Source organism: Hemiscyllium ocellatum, chromosome 30, assembly GCF_020745735.1.
Source record: "Hemiscyllium ocellatum isolate sHemOce1 chromosome 30, sHemOce1.pat.X.cur, whole genome shotgun sequence".
In the NCBI taxonomy this organism is placed as follows: domain Eukaryota; kingdom Metazoa; phylum Chordata; class Chondrichthyes; order Orectolobiformes; family Hemiscylliidae; genus Hemiscyllium; species Hemiscyllium ocellatum.
This window is the reverse complement of record NC_083430.1, coordinates 11,669,178-11,691,562: the sequence shown is the minus strand read 5'-3', so window position 1 is coordinate 11,691,562 and position 22,385 is coordinate 11,669,178. Positions and strand designations below refer to the sequence as shown.

At 38.8% G+C, this 22,385-nt stretch overlaps 1 protein-coding gene across 1 annotated transcript in view; it reads right to left on the bottom strand.

Annotated features, from left to right (window-relative positions):
- mtf1 (metal-regulatory transcription factor 1) overlaps window positions 1-22,385 on the bottom strand; it is a 58,860-nt gene that overhangs the window by 12,551 nt on the left and 23,924 nt on the right. Inside the window, exons 4-7 of the mRNA XM_060847313.1 lie at window positions 11,915-12,046; window positions 6,323-6,396; window positions 799-932; window positions 89-166 (exon numbers count right to left, since the gene is read on the bottom strand). Of these exons, the coding sequence (XP_060703296.1) occupies window positions 89-166; window positions 799-932; window positions 6,323-6,396; window positions 11,915-12,046 (418 nt within the window). The remainder of the gene's footprint in view (window positions 1-88; window positions 167-798; window positions 933-6,322; window positions 6,397-11,914; window positions 12,047-22,385) is intronic.

The following is a 22,385-nucleotide window of genomic DNA, read 5'->3' as shown; positions in this document are numbered from 1 at the left end:
TGATTTTGATAATGTCACCGCAAAGACATGCAAAAATACTAGCACCATAGAAAGTGTTGCTCGATTACATAGAAAAGTGACGGCTTACCAACTGTGAACTTTCTCGGAGTTCTGAATCTGTAGATATCAAACTCAAATCACTTAGGCAAAGTGACTGGCTTGTCTCCTATGGGCAGATGAAAATGTTAAACATTAATTTTGTAGTTTATTATTTTGTGACATTTTCTAATTATCCCATGATGCCTTTAATGCAGGCAGTCTACAGTAATTTGCAGTCTAGACAAAAGGAACCAATGAGCACTTGTATTGCAGCTCAGTGGTGCAATAGAAGGAATGCACTGCGCTAAATTTAAACTACCATAAACATTTTAAAAACAAAAAAATCTGAAACTTCACTCCTTGATCCTCAAACCCAATGGTGATAAAATTTTCATCAAGCTCGAGACTATTTTCAACAGCTCTCTGTAATGTTCACTACACAAGTTTAATGTAGTTTACATCAATGTCTCAGAATTAAATTTTACAGAAGCAAAATTACTGGCCAGCTTACTGCTGCCATCATTTCCAAACAGAGGTCTAAAGAAAGGTCCTTATTCCAATTTTTCAACCTATGAACTTGCCATAATTTTTCAAAACATTTTCCTAATATACTGTTGCAGAATTACATTGAACGGATAACAGTCTGTAATTCTATTTTGGGTGATTTCCACATGCAAAGTGAATGACTGGTCAAGCCATTGAGAATATACTTCAACTGTCAGCAGACTTCTCAGGGAACGACAATATGGAGCTACTAACCTCATTCATGGAACTCTGATTAGACACAATAAATGGATTCTCTTTGTCATGAGCCTTCATGTGACTCTTAAGACTATATTGCGTACTAAAAGTCTTCTCACAGCCATCACTGGGGCACAAGAAGGGTCGCTCACCTGCAATGCAACAACACCAATATGGTTTTAACACTCAACCACCTGCTAATATGTCAGGTTCCAACATGAAGCAAAATATAATTGCATAAACACTTTTTTATTCAAAGAGGTACATTTTATTTCAACTGAAGGCAACTATCCTTGGTATATTAAAAAGGGATATATGGGCATACACTATATTCAAGCTCCTCCCATCCTTCCTATGATAGTAATGTTAGCACTATGCTACAACTAATTCAGAAGCCTGGACTAATGATCTACAGACATGAGTTTAATCCTGCCGCAGCAGCTAATTGAATTGTTAGTTAAAGAAAACCTGGACTAAGAATCTACTATTAATCAGAGGGACCACAAAGCTACCATGTGCATATAATGGAATCATATGTTACAGCACAGCAGACAGACATTTACTTGGTTCGTTAAGTTTGCAACTCTACACAAAAGCATGTAGCTGGTCCCACTCCCTGGTCTTTGCCAGTAACTCGGCAACTTTATTTCCGGGTGTATCCAATTCCATTTTTAAGGCCACAATTGAATCTACTTTCATCACTATTACAGGCAATGCATTCTAGGTGATGAACCCAGCACTACATTAAAGGAAATTTTTTAATGCCATAAGTTTTTTTTGTCAATTATTTTAAATTTGTCCCTTTTGGTTCCTGCTAAAAGGTTTCTCCCCACCTATCCTGTTTGGAATCAGGATTTTGAGCAACTCCAAATCTCCTGAACTCGCGATGCTTGAAACAATTCTCCCCCCCCAGCCCCCAAAGTCTTCACTGTACATTTTCGAATACCTCCACAACACTCTTTTAGAATTGGTCACATGATTCCACGTGATGCTTAACTGGTGCTATTATAAATGTTCCTCGCCTTTTTAAACGAATGCTTCAATTCGTGAAGTGCAGAACTCTGACTTTGTTTTTCGGTTTTTTCACAACTCCACTGATTTGTACAAATATCAACATCCTAGGTTTCTTTGTTCCTGTACACTCTTCAGGATCAGAGCAATCATCCATAATACAGTACAGGTCATTCTGCCAAACGTATGTTTTGTTAATGCAAATTTGCGATAATGTGATTGACCATTTGGAGTCACTGCTTCTATAGTGTGAACATTTAAAGAGTGCATTGGTTATAATGTGATTCAGGCTCCATTAGTTTAAATGGTGCAGCTATAATGCAATTTTCTTGTAACACGGTCGCACGAAAATTGAACCACCGCATTACAGCAGAATCAACTACACTGTCATGCACGCACAGGTGAGGTGATTGACTTCACTTGGCCGTTGACAAACAGGCCACGAGAAGTGACCGTGCTGACGCAAATAACATCACTGCATTCTGACATCAGTGGATTTGCTAAAGGGTCAGGGAGGTCAGATTGATGGGTCTGGAGTTATAGTTTACCGAGGATAGGCAGGGCATGCACTAGGACCCTCCTTATTGGTTGATGGGAAGGCTGAGGGTAGATTGGGAGGCTTCTACAAAGTAAAATAAATGCATTTTAACAGTGTGTGCAGGCTATTTTACATTCAGACAATGACAGGTGGCGGCTTCCGGTCACTTGAGACTGGGTTTTCTGCTCTTTGCACCACCTAGTGGTGTCATTCATTGGAAACTCAGCCCTTCAGAATTGTACCTGCGATTATATCAACTGTCCTTGTCCTGAGGTGGAGGAGGGGAGACATAGGAAAAAGTAGTTTGAAATTCAAAAAGTATAGATATAGTGGATGAGGCTTGTTCAAAGGGTACTTAATTAAGGTATGAAATTAAGATAACAGATGGCTTAGGGCACAAAAATAAACTTTCTTACTTAATGGGCGATGGGATCTGGAACTCACTGAAAGGTTGGCAGAGGCAGAAAGCTATAAACAATTTTACAAGTATTGCATATTGATTTAAGTTGCAGTAACATACAAACTATGGAACAATAGCTGGAAAGTTGGTTTGAAGACAGATGGCTGAACGGTCTCCTTTGTAGCTGTAAATTTTTGTTTCGACTATCCATGACCCTATATTTCTTTCTGCTGCATTCCACCGGGTTAAATTTTTCTTGAAGTTAGACATCATCATCCTTGGAAATTACTACAGTTAAGTTTTGCATCATCAAAAAACTTTAAAAGTGGACCCTTTATGCCCTAGTCTAAATTATTAACATAGTTCAAGAAATACAGTGTCTTCATTTTGATTCCTGGTAAACAATGGTGTACCTTCTTCCAGTCTGAAACACATTGCTCGTCACTGCTTGCTATCACTTAACCAACATATAGCCATAATTCCCACTGTACCCATAGGCCAAAACTACACTAGCAAACTCATCATGTGGCACTTCATGGTATTTTGAAATCCCATACACACATCAAGCATGTTACCTTCAAAACATTTTGACCACCTCAAAAAACTGTTAATTTAACATGATTTACATTGAACAAATCCACAACGGTTGTCATTAATGAATCTTCCAAGTAACTGCTAAACTTTTAGAAACTGATCAGAACAAAATTGCCAATTGCCAGTTAAACTAACGGGCCTTTAGTTGTGAGGTTTAACCTCACGCCCTTTTGGGGCCAAAGGTGCAATATTCACAATTTTCCAGTCCTTTGGCGTGACCTGATTAAAATTTAAATGATATTTCAGGAGTACTGCAAGACAACTGACATCATATCCTCAACTTCCTAACTCTTTTCAGCCATCTTCAATGTAATCTATGTGATCCAGATAATGTAATTTGAATATAGCCAGCCTTTAGAATAACTTCTCTATCAATTTTGAGACAAAATATCTCACATGTTTCCCCTTTCACTGTCACACTTAGGAGCATTTTCTTTCTTGCTAAAGACAGGTGCAAGGTGCTCATTTAGGACCTCAGCCATGTTTACTGCCCACATGCAGGCATAACCTTCCGCTTGGCACCAAATCAGTTTCATTCCTGTGTTATCATCATTTTACTATTTATAGGCCTATAGAAGGCTCTTTGATTCCTCTTTATGTTAGTTGCCACTTATTTCCCATGTACTCTATGCCTCTCATATCTTGGTCAGTGCACTACATTTTGGACATTCAGCCTACTTTCTACTTACCAAACACAGTCACATGCACTCTATATACTTTGTCTTACTCCATCTTTCTACAAGTAGCTTTGGATTTATCATATTAATTAGGACCAGGAGTGGGCATATGGTCCCTCAAGCCTGTCCTGCTATTTGCTAAGATCTTCGTTGAATATATTGTGACCTTAAATCCACTTTCTACCTATCCCCAATATCTTTTGGGTCTCAAGGAAATCAACCTGTCCACTTGACCTACTTTTGTCTGCACAGCAATGTTCCTCAACTGAGCTCAAAATCAATTCCGCATTGTTTTGTTCTAGTTTTGCTTCCATTCAGACATACCCATGTCAGGTTCATTCTCACATTAATGAAACTAGTCCCCTTCTAATTAAGTGATTTTCACTTTAGATTGTTCTTTGACCTTTTCCATTGTGAATCTACATGTTTCAGTATGGCCACCACAATTCCATTAATATTCCCCTAATAGTCCAATGAGCACATCCCATTTCTCAGAACACAGGCAACACGATCACCTCTCTGTTTGGTCAGAAATACATCAGACATTAAAATTCTATTGAACATCCTTCAGAAACTCTTTGCTTTTGCCCTTTATACTGGATATCCAGGGAACCCCATCCTGTTATAATGTCCTTAATGAAAGGAAATTTACCATCCTAATCTGGTCACCAAAACGCCAGCCATATGATAATCTCTCAACTTGAAAAACCCTAGAAATCCTCAAATTTCAGCTCACCACTATTTTCTCAAGGAGGCAATAGTGATCTTATCAGGATGACTCATATTGCAGGAAGAATTAAAAAAACTGCACCATATCCTGTTAAATTATATTAATCAGCAGCTCTGAAAAATTTGATTTATGTTCCTGCGTTACTCAAAAATAGTATGTTTTTGGTGATTCCCAAGGTAGAAATTTCTCATGTGAAAGAATTGGTAGAAACCATCCTACTGTGATCTATTCACATTTTGTGAAGATCTATAATTAATTTGGCATAATTTGAACAACTCCCAATTGTTATTCAATTATAGGACAAGCCAAACAGAGAGACACGTGAGGATTCCGAGAAGCATGGCACTCCAACCGGAACTCTATCAATAAACACGTTGACTTGGATCCCATTTATCACCTCCTAAGAAAAAGAACAGGAAATGACATAATCACAGGAAATGATATCACCAACCCAAGGAAACCTAAACACAAATAAGAAGCAGGCTACACAACCAGTGCTTCACTAGAGGCTCACTGATGATGTTACCAGTTTGGTGACAAAACATCTGAAAATGAACCTTGCAGTTCAGCAATCAAATTTACATCCAGAACTTCAACCGGAGCTACAAATCTTCTCAAAACTTGCTAGGAATTCAACTATCCAAAAATTAAGTCCTACCTGTTCTCTTCACTAGAGACCATTTCTTAATTTCTTTTTAAAGTTGTGGAATCTACAAGATAATGCAAATTAACACTTGAAACTTAGTTTAACTCAAGTCTGGGTGGGATGCTTTTTGGAGAGTTGGTGCGGACTTGTTGGGCTGAATGGCCTATTTCCACACGGTAGGGATTTTCTGGAAACACAATTGAAAACACTGCATTCTTTCAACACACATACTCACAAATGCAGCAAGGTTTCCTAATAAAATTCGTCACTTTATCAGAGTTTTCCCACATTAAATACACACTGATCTAAAATAGAGTGGAGTGGCTCCTCTTGGATTTGAAAAACATGACGTATATTTTGCCACCAGTGGTTTAAGTTGCCAATTTTGAATGCAATCCTTATTTTCCAAATTATCTTAGAATGTGGAACATGCCTTACAGTGAGAAAACATAGGCAGGTTTTTTGAGATTCTAATGATTCTAAGGTGATACACACCTCAAACTTTTTCAAATGTTTTACTGCTGTATCTTAGTATAGTTTTATCACTGCTCATCCAAAAAGTCCAATTATTTCTTACAATGAACAGAAGGTGGAAACACTAAGTGAATAATTAGTAATTTGGTTTTGGCTCAAATTTTAAAACTGCAGGTCCTTCTGTCAGCCCACAAAGTACAATTAAAAACAAAATAACAGCTTTGGAATCTTAAAACCAAAAAGACCTATCTATCACAAGATCACATTTCCATGAAATGTTCTCTTTCAAGCCAACACATAAACTCTCAGAAGAACAGACGTGCACTTTTGGGAGGAATGAATGAAGCACTTTCCAACACTTAACAGGACCAAAAGAACGCCCTCTGAGAAAATACCTCACTAAAATTCTTGCTCTTTACCAAACAAAAAAAGGGATTGGAGAGGAAGCAAACAAAACACTGCATTGATTTACCTGTGTGTGTTCTGACGTGCGTTCTGAGATGGTGACTAGCAGCAAAGGCCTTCCCACAGCCATCATGATCACACCTACAAATGCAACACAAAAGAACCATGGATTCCCCGATTACTTTTATACCACATACAGGCTACTTTAAAAAAGAAACTGTCGTGCCTAGGAAGTCTAAAACTTGATAATAATTTGGAGAAGGCAATTTATGTTTCTTAAGGCTTAGTCGTACGATGGCCTCCAATACTTCAGTCCGGTTACTTATTCTTCGAAACATTAAATAATGCTATGAGGGAAAGCAATGTGAAGTAATAGCTAGTATTTGGAAGTACCAAATAATTCTGCATTTTGTCTGAAAGACTTCACTGTAGCTGTCTGAAAAATATTTCATATTAGGGGAGTCCTTTTTTAACAAATCAAGAGAAATGGTAAAAAAACACAGCTGTCAATTCAATACTAGCGCATTAATAAATAGTTCTAATTCAATTATTGACTTTGCTGGTGGACAGATCTAAATTTGGCAGGATTTTTTAAAAAAATTGAAGTAGTAATGCTTCCTGCTCGGCCACATGCATGCAAATCATGCCAGAACAACAGTTCCTATTGGATATTCTGGATATCTTCCCGTGAATTTCGCTTGCTGATTAAGCATAACATTCAAAACAATGGAAGCGAGGGAGCTATGTTAAAAAAAAATTCTCTTAAGCTTATGCTGTGGTCAGTTTTACTGAATGTAGTAGTCAGAGTAAAACAGCATAGAATCATACCCTTCAGTCCAAAGTGTTCATGCCAACCAGACATCCAAATCTGATCTAGTCCTATCTGCCAGCACGTGGTCCATATCCCTCCAAACCCTTCCGATTTATATAAATACCCATCCAGATGCCTTTTAAATGCTGCAATTGTACCAGCCTCCACCACTTCCTCTGGCAGCTCATTCCATAAATGCACTACCCTCTGTTTGAAAAAATCACCCCTCAGGTCTTTTAAGTCTCTTTCTCCCTCACTTTCAAACGATGCTCTCTAGTTTTGGACTTGCATCACCTTGGGGAAAAGACTATTGACCCTATCCATGCCCCCCATGATTTTATAAACCCCAGTAAGGTCACTCCTCAGCCTCCGACCCTCCCCGGAAAAAAGCTTCAGCTTCTCCCAATAGCTCATCCTACTAAGACTTTTTTGCACCCTTTCAAGTTTGTTCCTGGACCTCTCCGAAAAGCCACGTGTTTAACAGACTATTCAAAGACACACCTTTTCATACAATTCACTGGAGAAATATCAGGAATAGAATATCTTTTAAAATTTAACATCGTCTGCTCAAGCACACAGGTTTTGACTCCTCCTATTCCCTAGCAACCTTGCTAACTGGTGTGTTTGTAATTGTTACTTCTGCCAACAACATACATCATTAATTGTTTTTGCTTCAGTCTGTGGGAGCAATTGCAATTATATTAGGGCTAGCAGCAAGGAATTCTACATACGTTAATTAATTAAATCATAAAACTATTATGTCTTTTCTCCTAGACAGCTTTCAAAGTCAGGCAAATCAACAAGTATGGTGATTGTGAGTTGTGTAGCAGTGTGTCTGGAGAAAACAGGCAACACAACATTTTGTTTGTAACCCTTTTCCAAGATGGCTTTAAAGTTCTATTCCTCTCAGTCATAGCTTCTTGTCAGTCTCTCATGCCCCCATCTTTAACGTACTTCCCACTTTTTTCTTTCCGGGTGCATACTCACTCATGTTAACTGTGTTAAATGGGCATCCCTTTATTTTTAGACAGTAAATACTTCAGTTTATGAAACAGATTTAAGGTCAGTCAGAGAATTTCAACCATATTTCAATTCCAATAGCTTTCAAAAAGCTAAAAGCCAATTTACTTTTGGAGTGTGGACTTCACTCATTAAATTGTAGTGAAAGTAACCCCCTGGATCTTGCTAAATTAATCAAAAAATAGATTTTCATGTTTGACTTCCAGGTAAGAGAAAATATAAAGATGATTGATAAATATTGGCTTACACACAAAGGAAAACACCCCTTGTTCTTCTTTGAAGTAGCAGCATTGGAATTTTACATCCCTATCCAACAGGGAAGGCTTAGCGTACTGAGAAATCAACTGAGATTCTGTTCTCAGGTTTTGAAGTAGGACTTAAACCCAGAACGATCAAAAGGCAAATAAGCTACTCACTGAGCCATAGCTCATGCTAAAAATCTGAGTAAATAAACATGAGCCAGGGACCTGCTCACATCCCAATGAAATCAATTGTGAGAGAATAACATTTCCTGGAAAGGCACATGGAAATTTGACAATGACAACATCTGACACAGCCATGAACGGCTTCGTAAAGGTAGGAAGGAACACATAAAAAGTCAAACTGAATCCTCAGTCTTATACATGTCGTCATTAGATATATGGTAACAATGCAGTGGTAGTGAGCTGAAACGTTACGTAACAGGTAGAGCTATATATCACGGACACCTTATCTGTTAAAGGCCAGTAGTATGGAAAAGACGCTGCGAAACATTATGAAAATTAAACCATGAATTGATGTTATGGTACGGTAGAAATAAATTAAAACAGGATTTCATTTTTCCCACACCAGAATAAAAACAACAAAAATCTAAGAGTCTTGCAAAATCATAGATTTCTTCACATAGGAAATTGGCAGAGGTGTGCAACATTTTCCACACAACAATTTTATGAGAGCACAAGTATTAATTTTAAATCTGCCATCAAGTTCCGTTAGCCAAGGCAATGGTGAAGTGGATTGAAAGAAGCTGGAAGTAGTTAGATCAACAAGAAAATCAAATAGCGCTGACCCTTTCTGGTCATCAGTCTGCTGATGAACACCAGGATTATTGTTAAGAAAGCAGAATTAACAAAGTCCAGTAACGCACTGACCCGAAATATTAACTCTGTTTTCTTCCCACAGATGCTGCCAGACCCTGCTAATTTTCGCAAGCAATTCCAGCTTTCATGTCACGTCTCAAGTATATGCATTTGGTTTATTTTTAAAAAGCTGTCCATCGGAAGTGGGAGTTCAGAAACACTCATTCATTCAGAGTGCAATATGAGGGATATGATTTATAATTTGAGGTTTGGATTTGAAATTAATAGCATGTGGATTAAGGGCATTGTACAGGAAGGTTTAATAATTAACTTATCAGTCTTTCTAGAACCATAACTTTGAACCAGTGTATGCCAGAGGGCAACTGACTAGGGGGCCTTTGGAAAAACAATGGGAATCTGTTTGTATCTGTTTGTAATGAGTGTTCTACTGTCAGAGAGGCCAAATGGCTTTCTCTTGCTTCTTTGTCTTATACACGAAGTAGTATTTAGTTAGAATCCTGAGAGGGCTATTTGAAGTTTAAGCTCAGTTGTGAGAGTAATAAAAGAATTTAATTACCTCTTCAAAGACCAAAAATTAAGAGAAACGGTTAAGTCAAACCTCTTGATATTATACAGATGGAATGCTTTCTGGTATTTGAACTAAGTAATGGCATTGTGATAAGGTGAGATTTGGTTTCTGTGTTGTGAAATCTTTCAAACTGGATTATTACATTGCTTAATTTTGTTTTATTCAAGGTTAATTTTTGCTTCACAATGCTGAACATTTGGTTCTAACAACAAAACCAGTTTGTGTGCTTGCTTCAACAGAAGATATTAAAATGACATTAAAATAAGACAAACAAAACCTGACCTATCAAGCCACATTGCAATATGTGATCTGACTTGACGAGCAGTAACTGCAGGTGGGACAATAAAGGGTTATTAAAGCAATTTAAGTTCTAAGTCTCTGATAAAGAGGAAATGAGAAAAATTTCAAAACACAGAGAAGACAAGGAGAGTAGTAGCTTCAACTGCACAACTGACAAGAGTGTGATACACAAGAGCATAAGAAATAGGAGAAACAAAGGTAATCTATTCAGCCCATTGAGTCTGCTCTGCCATTCAATGAGACCATGGCTGATCTGATAATCCTCAATTTCACCTTCCTGCCTTTCCCCAACCCTTAATTTCCTCATTTATTACAATCCTATCTCATGCTAAATCTCTTAAATTTGTTGACGCAGAAGTAACTAACATTCACATTACGAAATAATTAACGTAAAGACAGCTTGCCAATTGCCAGAATGTTAGGATACTAATCTCCCTTAAAAAAATCAGTACAATTTTCAAGCCCATCGTATAGAAGTTTCACCCCAAAATGCAAATCTCAACTCTTTTTGACAACTCCACTAATACACTTTGGTACCCCTGGTTCAAGGATATTGGTCAAAAGGAGTCATAGAGATGTACAACATGGAAACAGACCCTTCAGTCCAACCGTCCATGCTGACCAGATATCCCAACCCAATCTAGTCCCAACTGCCAGCACCCGGCCCATATCCCTCCTAACCCTTCCTATTCATATACCCATCCAAATGCCTCTTAAATGTTGCAATTGTACCAGCCTCCACCACTTCTTCTGGCACCTCATTACATACACGCACCATCCTCTGTGTGATAAGGTTGCCCCTTAGATCGCTTTTATATCTTTCCCCTCTCACCCTAAATCTATACCCCTAGTTCTGGACTCCCCGACCCCAGTAAAAAGACTTGGTCTATTTACCCTATCCACGCCCCTCATAATTTTGTAAACCTCTGTAAGGTCACCCCTCAGCCTCTAACACTCCAGGGAAAACAGCCCCAGTCTGTTCAGCCTCTCCCTATAGCACAAATCCTCCAACCCTGGCAACATCCTTGTAAATCTCTTCTGAACCCTTTCAAGTTTCACAACATCTTTCTGATACGAAGAAGGAGACCAGAATTGCATGCAATATTCCAACAATGGCCTAACCAATGTCCTGTACAGTTGCAACATGACCTCCCAACTCCTGTACTCAATCCTCTGACCAATAAAGGAAAGCATACCAAACGCCTTCTTCACTATCCTATCTACCTGCGACTCCACTTTCAAGGAGCTACAAACCTGCACTCCAAGGTCTCTTTGTTCAGAGAAACCCACAAGGGATTTAACCATTTTGGAATCAAAAGAAAGAGGAGATAGAAATCTACATTGGTAATAAAAAGTGATTTGAAAACTTCCTTTTCATTTAAAACTTCAATTTCACAAATATTTGACATAGATCTTTAGATGACTGATTATATACTGCGTCTATACTGGATCATATTGTTTGACAGCACAAACCGTTTAAGTACATTCTTAAAGCAGTAACTCATAGTTGACTGTAACAAGGTATGTATTAAATTCTGCTAGAATATTGTGCAATGTTTGCAGTCGCTGATATATTTACCAATCCCTTCAATAATTCTCAAAACTTTAAAAAAGCATACGAAACCCTCAAAAAGAAACAGACACCATAAAAGGAGCAGATTTTAAGCTTACTTAAAATTTCTACTCAAACATGCCAACATCTCGCCCTTTTAGAATGGTTTTATTCTCAGTTTGAAAATATATGTAATACTTGGAGTGGTGTCAAATTGGCAGTAGATTAACAGAAGACTATATTTTCCAATCTCGTATTGCATTCTAACAACGATTACATAAAAATGGTCAGCTATACAGAAGTAACATAGCTCTGTAGGAAGCTTTTACCTAAATGGCTTCTCTCCTGTATGGGTCCGTACATGTTTCCTTAGGTCACTGAGTGTAGTAAAGTACTTAGTGCAGCCTTCTGATTCACAGTTAAATGTTTTCCCTGTGTGAAGCCTCTGATGGGCTTTCAGCCTAGAAATGAAGTGAAAATAAAGGCAGTTACTACTAGAGTACATATTTCAGAATTGACAACTTGATGTTCAATACATAAATAACTGCTAAATTACTGGTTACACCACATTCTACAGGGAAGAGTTACAAGAAGAATTGCTAAACAGCAAAAACTTAAAACTGAGCTAACACTTTTGCTTTTATAAACATTTGTACCCAATGTTACAATTCAAAGTAGCTGATAGGTTCATTAAATTAAAAATGCAGCTGATTCCAGAAATCTGAAATGTAAACACATGCAGGAAAAACTCAGTAGCACCTGTGGACTGAAAGACCTGTCTGTCATTTCAATTGTTTTTAGGCACAGACCATCTACTTTTCACCATGGAAGTTCAATCCCTCCTCATCTCTAGCCTTTACCCAAGCCATTTGAGGGTTCTCTGCTTTTCCCTTGAGCAGAGGCTCAACAAGCCTCAGTAGCTATCTCTTCTACCTGGCCAAACCAATTCACATACTGAATGATGTAAGTAGTTACAACAGTCAAACAAGAGTATTGTTATCTTACAAATACCCACTTGGGCACTGCCTTATTTTAGGATACATCTTACCCAGGTCCGCTGTATTGTTTTCGTATGAATGTAACAATGTTGTTTCTTGTTCATTTTCTGAACTCCTCTTCCATTTTCCACCCTTCTCTGACTCTCTCACAATTATCTCCAAACTTACCCCTCAAGTTCATCTTCACCTCTGGGAATAGGTTCATACCAATATTGAATATAGATGCACTGAATCCTGAAGTTGACTGCACTTCTTCATATCCCATCTCTTATTACGTTATCCTTACTTCTCTATCACATCTGTTTCAACAATGCAAACTTCCATACTGGTGCATCCAACAGGCACTTTTTAATTCCTCAATCAAGAATTCCCCAATGGTGGTTCATATGACTCTCAACTGTACGCATTCAATTTCTCAGTTTAATAATGATCACTCCTCCAGCATCCCAGAGTCACAACCAGGCTTCTTTCTGGCTTCAACTTCCATCCCTTGAACGCTACATTCCAAAGGTCACCTCTCTGTGATGACAAAAACATCTGCCCCCTCCATTCCCCTTCAGTATTCTAAAAAGAGATTTCCCACATCTGTGGTACCTCAAGTCAATCCTCAGTCACGGCCAACATCTCAGCCTCTTCCCACAGAAGGCTTCATTTCAGCGCTAGAAATACAATACCTGCCTTTTTATTTTCTCAGCATCTAAACTGTCACCTTTAATGTATTTGCACAACAATCAATTTTGTATACTGTACTCAAATCTCAATGATTTCCTGTACATTAAGACAACCAAACAAATCTGGGTGACCACTTTGCAAAATACCTTCATCCAGTCCGCAATCATGACCCCAAGCTTCCAGCTGCCTTTCATTTTAATTCTGCACCTTGCTCCCACTCTGACCTTTCTGTCCTCTGCTTCCTGCAGCGCTGCCCCAGTGATCACCTAACAAAAACCAAACACAAGTGCACTTTTTAATTAAAAGGCACAACTAATGAGAAACTAAATCCAACTTAAAACTACCAAAATTAATAAACATCCATCATGCCTTCCAATCTTTCAGTGTCCACTGGTTGCAATCACTGATCGCTGACCAGAAGAGTGCTCCACGAGAATCACCTCAGGTTTTCCAATCAGAGATTAGTTAGTAATTTTGGCAAAAAAAAATTAAGAGCAATCACAAACTTGCGACGTGGAAACCACATCCACTAGCCCGTCAAGTAATGTGGTTGTGTGCTCCTTTGTATGCCTGATGCATTTTAGACAAGCATAGGCCAGAGGTGTGAAATAATATCAGGTTGATTAAGCTCAAACAAAGTTACATCTACAACACAGAAGCTTCATTTATTTTAGGTACAGCTTCTTACCCAGATAACAGAGTTTGTTTTCAAAACGCTGATCTCTTCAACACAACCCAATAACAGAGATAAAACATTTAGCAATTACATAAAATGCATTCCTCCAATTTATATCTGCAAATTAATTATGTTATAACTGAATTACTTAAAATCCAATCATAAAATACCAGAAATGTGTTCCAAGGGATTTTTTTTTAAAAACATAACGTTTTACAGGCTACTTGATGGCTCACAGCATGTTTCTGCTATTAAAGTTGAGGATCTGCCACCCTGGATTGAGAGCACAACTACTTCTTCCAGACAAACAGCAGAAGACAATAATGCTTCACACCACAATCTCTCTGTTCCTTGACACTAGCTGCAGCAAATATTTACAACCTCCATGCTAAGCCATTTTTTTGTTCATTCACGAGTGTTGCTGGCTAGGCCAGTGTTTATTGCCAGTCCCTAACTGCCCTTAAGAAGGTGGTGGTTTGACTTGATTTGTCGTTACTTAAGATCTCTACAGTCGTGTCATCAAACCTGTAAATGGAGAAAGAGTGGAATTTGACCACACAGTATATTCCTTATATACTCTTGACTAAAGGGGCTAAGTACACAATCTTATGGGGAATCAGTGTTCAGGATTATCGTGGAGGTGGTATTGTCACTTATCTTTACCGATTGCAGTCTGCGTGTTAGGAAGACGAGGATCCAGTTGCAGAGTGGGGAGTAGAATCCGCGGTCTTAAGAGTTTACAGAAGTGTTTCTTTGGAATTATAGTGTTGAAATCAGAGCTAAATTCAATAAATAGGAGTCTGATGAAGCTGACCTTGTTATCCAAATGCTCCAGAGAGGAGTGTAGGGCCAGAGAGATGGCATGTGCCCTGGGCTTGTTGCAAGAGTAGGCAAATTATAGAGGATCAAAGCAATCTGGGAGACTAGAGTTTGTGTGTACCATGATTAACCTCTCGAAGCACTTCATAATGATGGATGTCAGAGCTACCGAGCAGTAGTCATTAAGACACTCTACCTGAAACATCTTGGTCAACGGGATGATAGTGGTCTTCTCTTCTTGAAGCAGGTACCAACCTCAGGTCAGAATAAGGAGAGGTCAAAAATATTTGAAAATACTCCCAACCGGCAGGACTGTGTACAATCTGTGTGCATGACCAGGAACTCCATTTGGGCCAGGTCGCTTTCCATGGGTTCACTCTCAAGGCAGCCCATCTGACATCCTCGGTGACTGGATACAGGTGCACCCAAGTCTGTCGAGGCAGGTGACAGAATTTCACTGACCTTCAGTTCAAAATGAGCAAAGAATGCATTGAGCTCACGGAGAGGAATGCATTGTTGCCAATGACTCTACCAGACTTTGCATTGTAGCCTGTTGTTACGTTGTGTTAGCCATAACCAAAATTGACATGTTTGTGGAGTTAATCTGGGACTATAGTTTAGTCTAGTATTGTCTCTTGGCATCCCTGATAGCTTTGTGAAGATCATATGTAGATTTTCTGTAAGGTCAGGGTCTCCCAAATTGTCTTCAGTATCGCGTGGATCTCCCAGTTCATCCAAGGTTTTCAGCTGGGGGAAAACCCCAATTAACTTCTCTACACTTACTGATGAAGTCGGTGATGGTCATGGGATACTCATTTAGGTTAGCTGCTGCGTTCTTCAATCCAGACCAGACCAATGACTCCAAACAAACAGTCATGTAGGTTGTCCATTACCTCAAACCAGTATCATACAATTTTCTGTACCAGATCCTCATGCTTCAGTGTCTGCTAAGTCAAGAGAATGAGCACAACCTGGGGGCGGTGGTTAAATTGGCTCTTATTGGAGATGGTCATTACCTGCAATTTGTGTGGCACAAATGTTATATGCCACTTGTCAGCCCAGACCTGGATACTGTCCTCGTCTTCTTGCATTTGAAGATGGAATGCCTCTGTATCTGAGCCACAAATGGCGCGATCATCCCCACTTCTGACCTTATGGAGGAGGAAAGGTCATTGATGAAGCAACTGAAGATGGTTGGGCCGAGGACAATACCCTGAGGAACTCTTGCAGACATATCCTGGAGCTGAGATGATTGACTCCAACAGTCACAACCATCTTTCCATTTGTCAGGTATGACTTCAATCAGTGGACAATTTGTTCCTAATACCAATGATTCCTGTATAGCTAGGGACTCTTGATACCACGCTCGGTCAAAAGCAGCCTTGATGTCAAGGGCTATCACTCTGACCTTACTTCTGGAATTCAGCACTATTGTCCATATTTGAACCAAGGCTGTAAAGAAGTCAGGAGTTGACAGGCTGTGGCAGAACTCAAACTAAGCATAACTGAGCAAGTGCTGCTTGTTAGCACTGTTGCTAACACCTTTTATCACTTTACTAATGATTGAGAATAGATTAATTGGGCAGTAATTGGTCACATTGCATTTGTCTTTCATTTTGTTGCCAGAACACAGAAGAAAATTGACCATATTTGTCAAATAGTCGCTAGTGTTAAAGTGTACTTTAAAGTGAGAAGCAACTCTTCAATACTATTGCTGAATGTTGTCAGTATTTATAGCTTTTGCAGTTGCCCCCAGCTACTTCTTGATACCACATGGAGTAAATAAAATTGGCTGAAGACTGGCATTTGCGATGCTGAGAACCACTGGAGGAGGCCAAGGTGGATCATCCACTTGGCACTTCTAGTTGAAGATTGCTGAGAATGCTTTTATCTTATTGTTTGCACTGATGTACTAGACTCTTCCATCATTGGGGCGCCTATTTCTCCAGTGAGTTTGTTTAGCAGTTGACCCCATTCACGAGTGGATGTGGCAGGACTGCAGAGCTTAGATCTGATTTGTTGGTTGTGGGATCCCTTAATTCAATTCACTTGCTGGATTATGCTGTTTGGTAGGCAAGTAGCCTTGTTTTGGTAGCTTCACCAAATTGGCACCTCATGTAAGTATGCCTAGTGTTGCTCCTGACATGCTCCCCCCGCACTCTCCATTGAACCAGAGTCGATCCCCTGGAAGATGGTAGTGACTGAATGGAGGTTATGCCAGGCCACAAAGTTGCAGATTGTGCCAGCAACTGCAGCACACACTGCCTCCTGAATGCCAAGTCCTGAGTTGCTAGATCTGTTTGAAGTCTGTCCCACTTAGCATGGTTTGATTTGAATGGAGGTTATTCTCAACGTGAAGGTGGAAGCTTGTCTCTACAAGGACTGTGTGGTGGTCACTCTTATCAATACTGTCATGGACAGGAGCATCTATAGATGGCAGAATGGCAAGGATGAGGTGAGGTATGTTCTTCTCTCTTATTGGCTCCCTCACCACCTGCCAGAGACCCAATCGAGCAGCTATGTCCTTTATGCCGGACTAGCTCAAATCAGCAGTGCTGCTGCTCGGCCACTCTTGCTGGTGGACATTAAAATACCCCACCTAAAGCTCTTGCCACCCTCAGTTTTTCCTTCAAGTGTTGTTCAATATGGAGAAGGACTGATTCATCAGCTGAGGGATGGTGGCACATGGTAATCAGGAGGTTTCCTTGCCCATATTTAACCTGAAGCCATGAAACTACATGGGGCTGAAATCAAGGTTAAGAACTCCAGCCAACTTTCTACTGTATATTACTGTGCCACCATGTCTGCCAATGACAAGGCATACCCAGGAATTGAGATGGCAGTGTATGGGAAATTGCCTGTCAGATATGATTCCATGAGTCTGACTATGTAAGACTGTTGTTCGACTGGTCTGCAAGATAGCTCTTCCAAGTATGGCACTAACCCCAGCTATTAAGGAGGACTTTGCAGAGTCGGCAGTTTCTATTATTGTCTTTTTTAATGTCTAGGCTGACGCCAGGTGGTCTGTCCAGTTTCATTTCATTGTTGAGACTTTGTGGCAATTGATAGAACTCATTGGCCTACTAGGCCATTTCAGAGGGCAGTTAAGAGTCAACCACATTGCTGTAGCTCTCAAGCCACATACAGACCAGACTGTGCGAGGATGACAGATTTCCTTCCTCAAAGGACATTCTGGCCTTGAATATACTACACTAATAATGTCCCAATGCCAACTCCAGCTTTTCTGCTGAAATCCTTTAATGTTTTGGTTACATAGAAGTGTTATTATTCCAATGCTTCCTTGCCAGTCTCCCATCCTCCACACTTCATAAACTTGAGCTCAACCAATGTTCTGGTGTGCATAGTATCTCATGCTAAGTTCAATTTAACTAACAATCCTCGCTGGCTTACATCTACACTGAATCCTCATGCTGATCTGCAATGTCTCAATTGTAAAATCTGCATTCAATTGTTTTTCTCCCAAGTTTTACTTCTCTTTCTTGCTTCTTTCAAGCCAAAAAGCCTTTGAGATTGTAGAGAAGCACAAACTGTTGCTTTGGCCATCCCAAGTTTAAAATTGGTCCACTATTTGTACCTGTCATACCTTCTGATGCTTATGCCACAAACTCTGCAATTCTTTCCCTGATCGCTCTCTCTTCCCCAACATAAAACTTAAAGGATAAACTCTCCTAGTATTGATTAGGGCTGAAATTTTTTATCACTTATGTACCTTGGGATACTATCCAACTTTAAAGATGCTAAGAGACAATTTTCTGTATAAACATAAACAATTACTGCGTTTTTCTAAAATATTCTTGCTTTCCCACAATGGAGGAAGATTAATAGAGTTTCCCAGTGGCTGTTGTGAGGATCCTTGCTCATTTTGATATATATTAATAACAGACCTTGATGTACAGAGCAGAACTCCAAACTTTGTGGATATGAAACGGTTGTGAAATGAGGAAGACAGTGTAGAAACTTGCAATGACGAGTTTGGAATGTTAAAAATCACAACACCAGGTTATAGACCAACAGGTTTATGTGGAAGCACTAGCTTTCACATAAACCTGTTGGACTATAACCTGGAGTTGAGATTTTTAAACTTTGTCCACCCCAGTCCAACAGTGGCTCTTCCAACTCAGGGTTGGAATGGATAGACACAGTAGATGAAAAACAGTTAAGTGTAAAATGACTCATTTTAATAAACAGAATGAAGACACATGAAAAGAATAACTTTTAAATGGTAAACCAGCAGATGGATCTGGGTGCATATTTGCATACATGGTTGAAGGATGGGCTTTGGCACTAGCTAATAAACAACATTCACAATATTCAAAAAATTCACAATAGTTCTAGGGATAAGAAGCTTCAGTTAGAGATTAGAAAAGTGGGGACAGAACAAATAATGGTGACATGCAGAAAAATGGTGGTGGAGGCAGTATCTAAGAAAGATTGGATTAATCTGAGAAGGAAGAATGTACGGGGCATTATGTTTTACAAGGATGTTGCCAGGATTGGAAGGTTTGAGCTCCAGGGAGAGGCTAAATAGGCTGTGGCTACTTTCCCCTAGAGTCTCAGAGGCTGACGGGTGATCTCATAGAAGTTCAGACAATACGAGGCATGGATAAGGATAATTTCCCCAGGGTAGGGAAGTACAAAATTAGAGGGCATAGGTATAAGGTGAGGGGGAAAGATACAAAGGGACCTAATGGCAACTTTTTCATGCAGAGGGTGGTGTATGCATGAAATGAGCTACCAGAGGTGGTGGTGGAGGTTGGTACAATTATAACATTTAAAAGGCATCTCGATGGTTTGAGTAGGAGTTAGAGAGACATGCACCAAATGCGATTACATTTATTTAGGATATCTTATTCGGCATGGACAAGTTGGACTGAAGGGTCTATTTCCAAGTTCTACATTTTCTATGACTCAAAGTGGCTAAGAAAGGCCTATAGTAAATATGCAGAGTGACAATCCAGTTTCCTTAGGGTTAGAAAGGGGTTGTTTTTCTTGATTAACTGGATGAAGATACCACAAACTTACAAAATAGACTTGAAAGAAAAGCTGACTAGTTAAGTCTATCCCACATAATTTTCTTTAATATACAGCAATATTGCCATCATAAAGGGTAATAAACATTGCTAAGGTTTATGAAACATATTGCAATTGCTAGTGGAAATGGAGACCAGTATTTAAAACTCACAAATGATAACTTTGCATGCAGTTGTTTTGATCATGCTGTATATTATCTTAAAGGCTGACCAAACAAAGACACAATTTTTTTAAAAAAGTAGCAGTGCAGTGGGTTATCACTGAGTCACTTTGAATATTAAAACAGTTGTTAAGTGTATGAATAAACCCAAATTAAAAACAAAAGGTAAGTGACATCAAACAAGAGATTAAAAGATAAACTGCTGGAAAGTTGGACAGCAAAACACTACAGTGTTGACAGAAGCAGACAAATTTCAGCAGTTGAAATGTCTTAGATACAAGACTTCAAAGGGATTTAGAGACAGGATGTACATAATATTGCGTTCAAGAGAGAAGGCTGGTGACTTCACGGATATTTTCTGACTCAAGCATGGATAAGGATCAAGGCTAGATTATGCTGTACATGTCATTTTGCTATAACGCCCGCTGCATTAATGTGAACTCAGTATAACACACTTGACAAATTGAGGACGCTTTCTATAGCTTTAAATACTTTTAAAGCATGTATTGGTTATAACACGATTCAACTCCCATTAGCTTAAATGATGCTACTATTACAAGATATTCTTACAACACAGGGGTTGGACAAGAATGGAACTACCTCGTTATAGCATAACCAACTGTATTACAATCGTAACTCCATACCTGGAGCTAACAAGATCAGGCATATTGTCTCTGATAAACTTGTTTCAAATTCAGCTCGAAATAGTCAGTATCAATGAAATTCAATCAGATCGACTGAATCCAACATGCACCTCAATCCCCATCTAAACAAAATATCCAGAGTTTTACTGACTACCAAAGAGTCTGAATTTTAAACTGGATTGTAATTTTCCCCAAATATTCTTAAGAGCCCAGGTGAAAAGCTTCAGTAAATACTTGCCCAGAAGATTAAGGAGTTAGGCTTAATGTTTGATCCAGAAAAATAAATCAAGTAATTTAAGTTTAAAAACAGAAATTTCAGATAATTATCGCATGCTTTTCAATTAGAAACTAAGATGGTAGCTGGTCCTTATTTTGAAGAGAACGTACAAATTCAAACACTTCTTTCAAGTCTTAACAGTAAGGATACCAAAGATTCCCTTATTCTCAAAATGAGAGAGACTTGTTAGGTTCAAAACAAATCTAAAGGGGATATTTATCAATCTGAAGAACCTTAATTAAGAGTTATATTGAGATATTTCTAATTAATTGCTGGGAGCCTATAAATGGTTAAGCAGGTGTTACATTTTAACAGTAACACGACAACCATTAATCATGATTGCACATTTAGTATAAGGATCTTTTGTTTAATTCATTCACAGATTGAGGACACCACTGGGTGGGTCAGCATTTATTGTCTAACCTACAGGGCAGCTGAAAATCATCCACACCCACAATTAGAATTGGTTTAATGATTATTAGACTTCATCCCCGTTTATTGAATTCAAATCGCATTAGCTGGGTCGCTGGGTTCACAACCCTGTGATAATACCACTAGGCCACTGCCTACCCTTAAATTACCAATTCTAACGAGCTTGCTCATTTGTTATTTTGAATTTTATCTAAATACTGGCTTTGAAAAGCAAAATCCTGTTTGGTCACTTTGCTTAGACATTGTCCAGTGCCCAGCGCGACAAGACAACTTAGGGTCTAGCATCCCATTATCCAGTCGCTGTTTTACTTCCAGATAGTCTTGTACATTCACATTACATTGTAATATCAGAAACACAGGATTTATTTTTAAAAAGGACAGACATGCACAATGCTTATCAGTGACTTCACATTGTTGTATATAGCATTAACAATTCTGTGTTTAAAAGCTGGAAAATATGAACAATGTATAAACTGAACGTGTGAATCATTGTGACGTCTTTAATTATCCTTTCATACGACAGGGAAAATACAAAGTTAAAAATTAAAGCATCAGATATGAAACACAGCAACATATCATATTTGAAACATTGCATTGATTATCAAAGCAACCAAAACAAGAATCTAATTCTAAACTACTAACTCAAAACAATAACAAAAGGTGCACAAACAGCTGTTACCCAAAGGGTAGTACAGTATACAGAAAATCAAAACAGACCTGAAATTTACATCTCATTACTGCTTTGAAAACAAAACTGTTGCACTTATTTAGCTACTATCATGATCTCAAGGATATCCAACATACTTTACAGTCAATAAAATAATTTTGAAGTGCAGTCGCTGAGGAAACATATCAGTGAATTTGCTGCTCCTAAAAACTGCAAAGTGATAAATAACAACCATACAATCGGTTTTTAATCAAGTAATAAATACTGGCTGGACAATAAGAATTAATCCCTTGCTCTTTTATACAAGTGCCATGGGTCCTTTGCACTATGAGGGAGAACATGGTCTGAGTATAATGCTTCACCAGTAAAAATAAAAGTGAAGCATGGCACAACATGAAACAGG